At 35.7% G+C, this 13,861-nt stretch overlaps 1 protein-coding gene across 1 annotated transcript in view; it reads right to left on the bottom strand.

The window, feature by feature from the left end:
• PTGFRN (prostaglandin F2 receptor inhibitor) overlaps positions 1 to 13,861 on the bottom strand; it is a 103,611-nt gene that overhangs the window by 3,956 nt on the left and 85,794 nt on the right. The window contains exon 8 of the mRNA XM_015824425.1: positions 5,903 to 6,010. Coding sequence (XP_015679911.1) covers positions 5,903 to 6,010 — 108 coding nt within the window. The remainder of the gene's footprint in view (positions 1 to 5,902; positions 6,011 to 13,861) is intronic.

Genomic DNA, 13,861 nt, shown 5'->3' with positions numbered 1-13,861 from the left:
ACTGTGGTTTTGGAAATGTGTTTCCAGAGGTACACTTACTTTTAAAATATGTTGTGTATACATTTTATAAGAACCCATGCAAAATATATGTAACTTAAAGGCATACAAATGTCATAAATACATCATTTTAGTTATATAGTATTTTCTCCATAATTCAGTGCTTTAATTACTGGCTTACTCATCAAAAACAGCAGTCCTTCCTTTAAAGGAAGATTATTTCAGAGTTAACATGTCCAATGGACTAATAATTTCCTGTACCACTGACCCAATTCAGATAACCTTTTACCTTCATATGTATATAAAGTATGTGTCACTATATATGCCAATTTTACTAGGGAATAAGCTCCCAAGAGCCTAGACTGATTTCTACCTCTAATACAGGATGACAGCTAGTCAGAATCCATCATTTTTTTGTATTTTAATAGATACAATTTTTATAAATCCATGAGTAGATCTATACTTTTAACCTCATTAGGCTATTAGCTTTTGTTGGCAGTTTAATTGTTGCATTCAAAGTAGAATATCTTGGTGCATCCCACTGTAGGATGGAAATCAAATGTGGGAACTAATCTGAATAAAGTTGCCACACATTCCTATAAGCATTTGTAACACTGTCCTAGAACTTAGAGGTCATTATCACAATGGGTGAATACAAAGATATGAATTAGACATGTCCTTGACAGCAGAACTTAATTCTTATTTTATTTTTTATTAACTTTCCTATTTTTCCATCCTTAAACTGTTTAATTACAAATTATATAGTATACTATTAAAATAATTTTATAATATAAAAATTTGAATTATGAAACATTTTGCTTTTCACAGGTAAAGAACCTTTGGCAATGTGTAGCTCTCTATCTGCCTACAACCATTAAAGCACCAAACCTATTTCCAGCATTGTGAGGATGTTTTAATGAATCACAAGCAAAGGCTATGTTCCACTGTTATGTGTTCTAAAGCGGCACTTCCAAACTGAATTTGGAGGACTGCATAACCTAATAGCAGTCAAATAAGAGCAGCTACAAGTTTAATTCAATTTGTATAATATTAAACTGCAGGAAAATGATGATGATGATGATGATGATGATGATGATGATGATGATGATGATGATGATGATGATGATGATATAATGATAATAATAATAAAAGCTGGAAGGGGCCTTAGAGGTCATCTAGTCCCACCCCCTGCTCAGTCAGGAAACCTTATACCATTTCAGACAAATGGCTGTCCAGTCTCTTCTTAAGATGGAGCATTCACAGCTTCTGGAGGCAGGTTGTTCCACTGATTAATTCTTCTAACTCTCAGGAAATATCTCCTTAGTTCTGTGTTGCTTCTCTCTTTGATTAGTTTTCCATCCATTGGAAACTAATAAAATACTAAATATATAAAATATTCTGTATGCTAACAAAATGTTTTGCAAATTTTTCTAACTCTAGAAGAATGCAGCAAAAATCTTCAATGATTGTACTAAAGTTGTTCCAAATTAGAAATCCCTCCATTCATTTGGGAAGCCAAGAATTATTTAGTTATCTATTTAATTATCTAGTTGCAACAAACAGCATATTTGTTTAAAAAAATGACCACTGACCAAGTTTTTATGAACTTGGAAGATTATGGAGATAGGCAGATATCAAAGAAGATTTTGGAAAAGATAATCAAGCAACAAATCAGCAAATACCTAGAGGCAAACAAAGTCATTACCAAAAGCCAACAAGGGTTTGTCAAAAACAGATCATACCAGACAAATCTTATTGCATTCTTTGACCAGGTGACAAAATTAGTGGACCAGAGGAATGCTGTGGATATAATTTACTTGGACTTCAGTAAAGCATTTGATAAAGTAGACCACAAGCTACTATTTGATAAGATAGAAAAACGTGGGTTAGACAGCATCACCACCAGATGGATTCGTAGCTGGCTGACCGGCCGTACTCAGCATGTGGTCCTCAGTGGAACTGCATCTACATGGAGGGAAGTGAGTAATGGGGGCCCAGTGCTCTTCAACATGTTCATCAACGATTTGGACGAGGGGATAGATGGGGAACTCATCAAATTTGCAGATGACACCAAGCTGGCAGGAATAGCCAACACTTCAAAAGATAGGCTTTAAGATACAGAAGGATTTTGACAGATTTGAACATTGGGCGCTATCTAACAAAATGAAATTCAATGGTGAAAAAAGTAAGGTTCTACATTTAGGCAAGAAAAACCAAATGCACATGTATTGTATAGGTAGTACCTTGCTCAACAATAGCAGCTGTGAGAGGGATCTTGGAGTCCTAGTGGACAATCACTTAAATATGAGCCAGCAGTGTGCTGCGGCTGCCAAAAAAGCCAACACAGTGCTAGACTGCATTATAACAGAGGGATAGAAGCAAGATCACGTGAAATGTTAATACCACTTTACAATGCCTTGGTAAGGCCACACTTGGAATACTGCATCCAGTTTTGGTCACCACGATGTAAAAAAGATGTTGAGACTCTACAAAGCGTACAGAGAAGAGCAACAAAGATGATCAGGGGACTGGAGGCTAAAACATATAAGGAACGGTTTAATGAAGAGAAGGACGAGGGGTGACATGATAGCAGTGTTCCAATATCTTAGGGGCTGCCACAAAGAAGAGGGAGTCAAGCTATTCTCCAAAGCACCTGAAGGCAAAACAAGAAGCAATGGATGGAAACTAATCAAGGAGAGAAGCAACCTAGAACTAAGGAGAAATTTCCTGACAGTTAGAACAGTGGAATAACCTGCCTCCAGAAGTGGTGAATGCTCCAACACTGGAAGTTTTTAAGAAGAGACTGGACAGCCATTTGTCTGAAATGGTATAAGGTTTCCTGCCTGAGCACGGGTTGGACTAGATGACCTCCAAGGTCCCTTCCAACTTTATTATTATTATTATTATTATTATTATTATTATTATTATTATTATTATTATTATTATTACTACTACTACTACTACTACTACTACTACTACTACTACTACTATAGAAGAAACTTAGATCTAAGATTTTACACTTTAAAAAAACTGCAGAATTTACACTACTCTATTTCCCCTCCTCCAATATTCCTAAAAATAAACAAAGACATTTGATCTTATTTTATGTTTAGCACAAATTGCTTGTATGTTCTTTGATGCTATGAAACACTGCAATTGGTCATAAGCCATATATTGACCATACTTGTAATAATGCCATCTGCCAATGAATAATTTTTTTTTATTTTAAAGATTCCCAATGGTTCCATTCCAATAAGGCTATATGGTTCAGTTTTCTGAGTGGGACTTGCCTCCAGTTTTTTCCTGCCCATCTAGCACAAGAAGGCAGACTGGGCATGCTGCATGTCCCAGTGCTTAAGCAGTATCATCTTGGGGGTCCATGAAATGTGCCTTCTTTGGCATATTGCCTGCCCTCTGCAATAATATCCTCCCAGAGATCTATATGGCTCCCACCCTAATAATGTTCAGGAAGCTATTAAAGATGCTTCTGTAGGAGGGACTTTCTTTGGTGTTATGTTGTTTATGGGGATGCTCATAATTCTTTTTATTTTTGTTTTTGTTTTCTTTATGTTTAATTGTGAGATGCCCAGAATAATTGGCTTTCCCTGTAGCTGCCTATAAATTGTATGAATAAATATTGTAATACGCAAATGTTCAGTTAATATTAATTCCTTATTGTACTGCAATGCAGGCTTATGCATATCTGCTTGTGAATAAGACATTATATAAGGTCCCGTACTAGAATTGAATTCTGAATTATATGAATATCATTGTGTTGCAAAAATTTATTCTGACAAAAGATATTGAAAGTGTGAGGAATCTTGTATTTTGTTGTGCGTTGGAGAGCAAATTGTACTCAGAACTGGTAGCCTCTAGATGGCACAAGCCATATTGGGCTAAGCAATAACTAACATTTAAATTTTATTCAGAAAGAAACTGATACCAGTTCCATTCCTGTAATAATGATATAATATAGTAGTACTGGGCCTGGCCTGTTATTATTTTGAAGCTAAAGTTTCTGGTGTTCTTCCAGGCAATTCCCTGTTATGTAAATTATATGCAGTCCAGCATTGCCTTTTCTTTTAATGGCTACATTTGATAATGACATCCACTTGGTCTTTCTGACTTAGCCTATTCATTTAAGGAGAATGGAATTGCTCCAGAGTCCAATTTGTAAAGTACAAGAATAAGCACATGTGAAAAACTGAAGTATACAAAGCTTTCACAAATAATGGGCAAGTGGAACAAAGTATATTCCAGCATGAATGAATGAATGAATGAATGAATGAATGAATGAATGAATGAATGAATTTCATTATTATTTGTAAAAATAATAAAGGCTGAAAATGAATAAACGAATAAATTCATTCATTCATTCATTCATTTATTTTCAATCTTTTTTTATTTTTACAAATAACTCAAGGTTGCAAACATATCCAATTCAACTTCTATTTTATCCACAACAACTCTGTGAAGTGGTTGGGCAGAGAAAGTAACTGGCCCAAAGTCACCCAGTTGGCTTTCATGGCTAAGGTGAGACTTGAATTTCTGCTCCTGTCTAATACCATATTTAACATATTATGATGATGTGAATTTTATGTAGATTATTAAAAACACAGAGTGGTGCTTAAAAGTTTGTCCATCTTACTGAAGTTTCAATATTTCTAGATAAAGATGATCTAAAATGTTATCAGCTTTCCAAGCAAATTCTGAATTAGATAAAGATAACCCAATTAAACGCATGAGCCAAAAACATTATACTTGTTCACTTATTTATTCAAAAGAGTTCACAAATTTTCAAGCACCACTGCAGATATGGGGAGAAGATGGAGTGAAAAATGTATGTGAATGTGATACAAACGTGACTGTTCTCACAAAAGCTAAACAGGATTAGATTAGATTGGATGGGAGATCACCAGGAATTCCTAGGCTGTGGACTTGTTTCAGACATTGGAAAAATAACCTAGAAAGCAGCAATGGTAAGTCCTTTCTGTATTGTTGCCAAGAAATCAACAAGAATGTGTTGATGTAGTCATCAGGAGACTTAAATGGATAAAGGCAATCACACTCAGTATAGAACTTTAAATGTGCTTGCAAATTGTAATTTTCTTAAACTTTATTAATTGCACTAATATTTATTACTTTTATTGAACATTAACAGTGCAATTAAATATGCCTGCAGACTGAATGCTGAACTAGGTTTATCACTTATATGTATTAACCTGAACATTTAAGGAATGGCTCACATACATTTGTCTCAGATTTTAAAAAAGTTTCTATTAAGCACTTTCAATACATCAGGACAAATATTAAGGATTAAGAAAGAATAGACAATTTCTCCAAAATCTGTTCTCAACATGCTGTGAAACAAACCTAATTTGTAGAAGTGAGCACTAGACTAAATAGCTAAGACTATATTTGTATGCTGAACACCTACTAGAACTAGACAGTTTATTCAAAAAAGCATCCTCTAAAGTATACTCAATTTTGCATGACCACAAATATGATGATTAAAGATGACCCTTAAAGTTTAAACCCTTTGGACCTTTATAAAATAAAAAAATGTAGTTTTCCTGAATACCTGGGCAGTTCCAGATGCTCAGTTCAAATTGATTAAATATTCAAAATTTCACTGAACATGCTGAGAAGTCTCATACTAATAAAAAAATTACTTGAATTTGTACTGTTCTGGTACACAGAAAAGTGAAATGCAGGTTTCTGATTTAGCTGTAAACTGATACTTCACCCACCACTACTCAGTGTTTGCACAAACATCTTCTGTGGACAATCCAATGTGTACCACAAGATATTTGGCTATGGGGATGTAGGCTATAAAATGTTCCACAAAATTTCTTTGATGAAGCAATAAACTACTGAAAAAATGAAAAACATATTCAAATCATACCTGGATCAAGCATTGTTGTTTCAATGGTGATGATGCAAAACAAGTTTACCAGATCACCTCGATAAATGGTTGGATTATCTGAATGCACTGAAACATTAAAAACAGGTCCTAGGAAGAAAAAAAAAACACAAGTACTTATCTATTTTGCTGCAGAATTTTAATTAAGCTATATACCTATGCAAAACGTTGTAGTCAAATATGTGCATGAAATTATGTCTGATCAAAAACTCACAGAAACAGTAAATCTCATGAACAAAGACATATAGTATCAGGATATAAGTGAATGAATTAGGAATGCAAGATTCTAAAGGACTGAGTATTAAGAAGTCAGAGTGAATTATATAATGTTGAATTAAGACTTCTAGACAATTATGTAAGACCAGGGCTTTTTTTCTCATAGAATGCCCAGAACGGACTTCCGGCACCTTTTTTGAATGGAACCTTGTAGGGTAGGCAAGGCGGGTTGGATGACGTGTGTGAGTTCCGGCACCTTTTTTTATAGAAAAAAAAAAGCACTGTGTAAGACCAAATATAAAACTGAGAAATTAGTGACAATAATGTATTAGTAACCAAAGATTTATAGTAAGTAGTTTTCACTAAGAAGAAAGAGACATATATCACTGAGGTTTTGTATACAGAAAATCATCTTGCAATAGACCAAAATTGGAAGGAAAGGACAATGAGGAAAAGGAAAACTAAGAACATCATGCCTCTTCAATAGGACAGAAGGCATTTTCAACTGCTAAATAGTACACAGGGAAAATAAAACTTAGGAGGAAAAGTAAGATGTGTGGTCTTAATAAATAGTTGATGCGGACTTTGACAAACAACAAAACACCACAAAGTCAAGATTTTATGCATGCCAGACACTGATCACCTTGATTCCATCACTTTTCATTATAGAATCGTTATCACTATGTTTGACATAAAAATATTATACCATTCAGACTTAGTTCATCTTTTTAAAGAAATCTGTTTCATTATTTAACATTTTAAGAAGAATGCATAGAAGACAGTATTAAAAATTATTGTGCATCATTTCTCACATGGAGCAGGAAATAAATATGGATCATGGTTTAAAAACTGTATGGAAAAAGTGTTTAAAAATATAAAGAAGTTCAACCCACCTGAAACTACATTTTCTGTTTTCAAATAGTACACTTAATCTTGGTTGTTCTTTTTGCCAACCTTTCCCTACCTGGCTTTCTCCAGATATGATTGGTAGGAATTCTGTAGTCTCTGGGGAATTGCAGAAATTGCAGTCTAAAATATTGGACGGACAACTGCTGCTCTAAGCTTATTCATGCTACACTAGTTGGGTTTCTGTTATAGCCGAGTCAAGTCGATACTCTCACAGGACACATTCAGGAACACAGCAAGTTTCTATTAAGAATATTATGGTTTGAAAACTACATTACTTTTTTTGGCCAGTGCTGAATCAGCTGCAAGAATCAAACATATGTAATGCAGAGTGAAGTGCAGCTGTGTTTTTGTTTAAAAAAAAAAGTAAAAGAAAACAAGAAAAAATTAATGCACGTTTTTCTTTCACCTACAAAGATTTTGTGCAGTTTTGTGACTAAATTTTACTATAGTGGAAAGAATTACTGCCATGTGAAATAATTTCTAGTTATTCAAATCTTTTTCTCTTAACTGCATATTTATAAGATAAAAGTATGAAATTTTGTAAGCAACCAGGGTAAGAGATAAAGAGGATACAAACAAAAGAACAAGGAAGTTTCTTTATTCTTTGCTTTTAGAAAATGAAGTCACAAAATGAACAGAAAATGCTGCAAATATCAGAATTAGAGATGGGCATTTTTCTCTTTTAGTGAAACTGAAATGTCTAAACAGATAAAGCAACTCCCACACAGAGTATAATGATAAATATTTATATGTATTAAAAACGTTCTACATACTTTCCAGTTCACTCAAAAATTCTTCTATTTAAATTAATCCTGTATCAAGTTCAGAGGGAATTACTGTAGTTTTCAATACCTTACTAAACTATAAATGGAAATGAGGAAAATCAAACGTAAGATCCTGATAAGAGTATTTCCACAGAGGTTACTGGCAATATTTAAAGCAAGATTCATGGAATATATCTTTCCTATTCAGTATCACTTGTACTTAGACTCTCTTACACATAAACCTCTTAGTTCTGCAAATGTACAAACAGGAGAAAGTAGAAAATATAATAAATGATAACTATTACAAACATATTTTTTAAAGGACAAAAATAACTATAGCACTATCTGTTCAATGGGAATTTACTACTAATATATAGTTCTCAACTATGACCACCTGCTCCTTTCCGAATGGACAAACATTATTTGTCTATTTAATTATTAGTTAGATGAATTTTACAAACATTATTTGGATTTTTCTCCAGGAAAATGGATGCTGGTTTAAATACCAAAGTGGGTAGTTTCTCTTCCCTTCACTATTAAATCCCCCTCACAGCAATCTGCCCAGCATCTGCCCACCTTCCACCCAAATCTTTCCTTTTCACCTTGCTCTATATCAGGGGTCCGCAACCCCTGGTCTGTGGATCAGTACCAGGCCTCGGCATGCCAGCAACCGGTCCGCACAAACAAGCAAACCCTATCTGCAGGATGCAGGCAACACACAAAATCATGCACCTTCTGGTCTGCGGAAAAACCTCTCTCCACAGAACCCTGGTGCCCAAAAGTTTGGGGACCTCTGCTCTATATAATCTCTTTCTTCCCTCCCTGCTTCCTTCAAACAAGTGATTCACTTGTTGAGAAATAGGAATAAGAAAATGAAGGTCTTCTCCTAAACTAACAGGGGAAGAAAAATGGAAGAAGAACTGTGAAGTTCAATAGGGCTAGCTTAGGCAACCGAAACTTTCAAAGCATAAGAACAATTATTATTTTTAGTAAATTATCAGTTTTGGAAGAACATTAGATCTTTCAGTCAAATTCTTATCTTGGAGCAGTAGGATGGGAAACTTAAAAAAAAAAATTCAAGGACCATGTTTCAACAGAACCAATCTGTTATTGGTACACAATGGTTTATGTTAAAGAAATTAAAGAGACCCGAATAAAAAAATGAATGAAGCATCTACTCTGATTCCTGTCATGGTTCCAACAGACAGAGACAAATAAAGCAGAACTCCAAGGCTTGCAAATTCCTCAAATAACATGTTTATTAGTTACAAAGTATCGGCACATCAAAAGTGAAACCAAGTCTGGAGACACAAGTAACAATTCCCCAATACAAAGTTAAGAAATCCCACCCCTAAAGCTATGCAAGCAACTACGTTCCCTAATACATCTTCTTGGTGGGCTTTTTATGCAATGGGTAGCCTGCAGTCTCAGGAGCAGCCGATGACCTTGATTCCCACGGGATAAAAGTTTATTTAGACTAGTGAAGCACCTGGCAAATCTCTCCCTCCATTCTATGTGTCAACCGAAAATGAATAGGGAAAATGACTACAGCCATGCTCATTTTTAGAGTTGACAACTCCATTTTATTTCTAACACTTTCCTGAAGCTATTCTCTTTTTCTGTCATTCCCAAGAATCTAGCAGCATGGAAGAGACATGCTGAGATCTGATAGCCTTTTTTAAAAAAAAGAAGTCTAAGGTCTAAATGAAGCTAAGACCACAAGTTGCTTCCCCTAAAACTGGCAATCTAGTAGGATAGTAGGCAACAATATAAAACAATAAAGGACTTTAATGGAAAATTTCATATTTTGGCATTTTGGTGCTATTTATTATCAAAATAAGAATACAACATATATACAACATATACATTCTGCTAAATATCAGGATGTGTTAACTGTTCCCATTTAGTATGACACTTTATTATAGTATATGTTCTATTTTGTTTTAGGTTATAAAAGTCTTATTTATAATTAGGAAAAAACTCTTTTAATAGGAAAACATTTTTTTCTAATATTGAAAAACCTAAAAATAGTTCTGACGGCTATATAACAACGCATTCATTTGGCTCAAGAAATGTGTCCCCCCCAAAAAAAAGTTTACTGAAGGTAAAGCGTTATAACTACCATGACCTTTCAATTCTAGATTGGATTGGACAGTCTAAAAGACTTCCTCCAGCTCTGATTTTAATGTTTAAGTTGATAACTATTTTATCTTTTTTAAAACATAAAAATGAAAGTTTAAATTTACAAATCTTCCTAAAAATAAAAAATAAAACATAAGTTACACCCATATTTAAAAGTTTGTGACATTGAATGCATATGCATTATTCCACATATGCAAAGCCTAACACTTGTTTGAATATGGTTAAAAGAATAGATAAATCATGGATATAAAGGGGCCCTACAGTAAGAGGGATAAGATATATAAGTAGTATACTATTCTTTCTAATATATGAAATATAAAAATATTGGGATAGTGTATGTGAATGAAAAGTTTGGATATTTAAAGGTAATTAACATTGAGAAAATTATGATTGATATAGAGGGGAAATTAAGCTTAAATAAGAATCTTGAAAATAGGATGCATAGTGACTTAATAAGATGACTTTTATGAATATCATTGAAACATAAGCAGATCAGAAAAGATGTTATATGCTGATGTTACTGTTATTTGTATAACACAAGAAAAATATTTATATTTAACCTTGTATATATTGAAAGTATTAAGAACTATATTTGCTTAATGTTGATAAAAGGAGAATACTATTGGAAAAAGAGAAGATCAAAGAAATATATTATTAATTAATAGATTGATTATGGAATTATAGAAATTATTATTGTTTTTTAAATATATGAACCCAGACAACATGCTGTTTACTAAGCACTAAAGATAGTTATTGTAAAAAATCAATAAAATATATATTTTTTTAAAAAGAAATGAGTCAGAAAGAAAGAAGTGTTTGTGTGTTTTGCCGGCGAGGGGGTTTCGCACTATGCAAGCTATGCACAGTGCCACAGAGGAAGGTCTAATTAGAAGAAACAAACAGTATAAATAAAATATATCCAAGAACAGCCAATAGAGAAAAAGAACCATTACTTTAGCTATGTGGTAGACCAGCTCGAGCATTTTTTATTCGATCACTGTAAGAATGAATAATTTTGAGAATTCATTCTTAAATCTGTTTCCCACCACTTTTTGTTTTAATTTTAAGCTTAAGAGCAAACACGCCATTTCTTTTCTATTTTCCTTTTGAATGCATGCAAAAAAAAACCAAGCCTATTTAATATGACCTAAAAGCCAGCCTTACAAAACTATTTAGAAAATAAACTACAGTATAAACCAAGTAAGGGAAATATGGCTATGATATCTATTTATTTTGCATTACAGTGAAATTTAACAAAGGCAAGTCATTTGATTTTCATCTGACTGGATAGAAGGCCTAAACCATCTTCACTGTCACATGCATACTTTGGAAGCTCTACAGAAGATGGGACACCCACGTTTAGGCAAAGATACAGAATCTCAAAACAAGTTCAAAATCAATAAACAAATACTGTTTACTGTGAGGCATACATAAGTGCACTGATAATTTATTGCTAAAGATACTTCATTTGACATCTATCTGAACATGCCTTTTCTCAAGAATATAACTTGTAATGCTTTACTCAATGGACTATATCAGGGCTTTTCAACCTTTTCACCGATTGTACCACTTTTAGAATATGGCAATATTCAAGTACCACCAGTCGCCTAGCAAGGTGTCAAAAACTTGATGACCAAAAAAAAAAAAGGAAAAAAGTACAGGTAGTCCTCACCCCCCTTTAATATCCTCTCTTCTCTCACTCCCTTTAATATCCTCTCTTCTCTCACCCCCTTTAATATCCTCTCTTCTCTCCCCTTCAGCAGGACCCAGGCAATGCCTTGCACAGCTCCAGCTGAATCTCTGCCTGAAGACTGCGTGAGGCTGCCTGCCACCCCCAATCAGCTGGAGCTGCGCGCCGATCCTGGGCTCTCCACAGGACCCAGGCAGGCAATGCCTCCTGCAGCTCCAGCTGAATCTCTGCCTGAAGACTGCGTGAGGCCGCCTGCCATCCCCAATCAGCTAGAGCTGCGCGCGCCGATCCTAGGCTCTCAGCAGGACCCAGGCAATGCGTCATGCAGCTCCAGCTGAATCTCCACCTGAAGACTGTGTGAGGCTGCCTGCCACCCCCAGGCCGCCAGCAATCAGCTGGAGCTGCACACTTTGATCCTGGGCTCTCAGTAGGACCCAGGCAACGTGCAGTTCCAGCTGACTTTCCCACAAGCCTGTGCGGCACTGCTGCCGCTTCACCTCATCCACTTTTACACTTTTTTTTTACATTTTTTTTACAGTGCAGTTCAACCCATTGTACGTGTACCACCTGCCAGGTGCCAACGTACCACTAGTGGTACGTGTACCACCAGTTGAAAAGCCCTGGACTATATAACCTAACATCTGTCTTTTCTATGACTGCAGTTAATCTACCTGCCTTTCCCATTCTGTAATATTTATCTTGATATCAGGCTTTATTAGCATCTTGTCCTTTAACATACACACAGACCTTTTTTAAAAACATGATTCCATGAATAACTATTTTTTTCTGCATGCACCATTTTTATTAAAATTTAATTATCCCACAAAATATTTTAAAAAATGTCTATGCTTTAACTGTGGGCACAAGAGACTTGTGAACATAATACTAAGGATACTAAGTTCAGGAAAGTCTTGCATATGTACTTCAGCAATATCTACTTTGCCAAGAGGCTATACAGATTGTTCTGTCCCCGTTCTGACCCACACACCCAAACAGCCAGCCGAGGGTTAAAGACTTCTCCAGACACCACTTCACAGATAAGAAACTTGGCAGCAGCTCCGTAGCTGCCTGCCAAGACCTTTTACTCCAAACACACAGAAACATAAACAATACACACAGTTTAAAGCCACAGCAAACTACTTTGCCAGAGATTCAGCTTTTGTCCGTCACAGAGGTCCAAATGGCCACCACCACCCTTTTATAGCCTGTGGGGTGTGGTCCAGTGACTCAGCTTAATCTCTGGCACGCTTGTCGCTCCTACGCTGGCGTGGATCCAGCCACAACTTCTCTTCCTCTTTATCCGACACAACTGGCTCCTGGCCAATCTCAGAAACACCTGGCTCCTGGCCAATCTCAGAACCACCCAGCTCCTGGTCAATCTCTTCTCCATCGGGAGACACCTGAGGCATTGCCAAAGAGGAGGGTCCTGGAGAGGGAGGCCTAGCCATCTCCTCTCCTTCATGTTCGGAGCCTTCTTCCTCCGATAAGAGGGGCTCACAAGACGGAGCCACAACACAGATGTAGAAGAACCAAAACATGGTTACAAACGATTTCCCCCAAAACTACTAGTCAGAACATATGTTACTCTGAATCATGGAAGCTGCATACAATCATAATATAGTATGATTTTCCTACTTAAAAACTTGCTTTATATAACTGCCTTACCATTATTTGATCTTATGGGTAAAAACACGATTACTACATACTATAGCTGAAATGCTTTCCTTGTTATTGCAGGGATATTCAACTTGGCAGAGAGGTAATTTGGAATATTAAAGTATGTTCTAAGCTTTAAATCATGATTTATAAAATGCAGAGCAACTGGAAACCAAAGAACCTATATCATGCTTAATACAAGGTCTTAACACAAAAATCACATGTAATACCTTACCTTTTAATTACAGTACTAGAAAGCCAAAATCTTTTTTAATAGCACTGATAACATTTAACAAAAAATGTCAAGTTAAATAAGTTTTATTCTCTTTCTTCATCTCATCTTTGTTTACGCCTTTGTAGTGGCATAATTTGCTAAACAGCTTGCTTTTGGAATACCTATGAGTTCACTAGGCCAGAGGTCCCCAACCCCTGGTCCGTGGACCAGTATCGGGCCACGGCATGCCAGCAACCGGGCCGCACAAACAAGCAAAGCCTCATCTGTGGGATGCAGGCAACACACAAAATCACGCACCCTCCAATCCGCGGAAATACCTCTCCCCACAT

This window comes from Protobothrops mucrosquamatus, unplaced genomic scaffold (genome assembly GCF_001527695.2).
Source record: "Protobothrops mucrosquamatus isolate PMUCROS unplaced genomic scaffold, P.Mucros_1.0 scaffold2230, whole genome shotgun sequence".
In the NCBI taxonomy this organism is placed as follows: domain Eukaryota; kingdom Metazoa; phylum Chordata; class Lepidosauria; order Squamata; family Viperidae; genus Protobothrops; species Protobothrops mucrosquamatus.
Note: the sequence above shows the minus strand (reverse complement) of the source record. Positions and strands in the feature narration are given on the sequence as shown.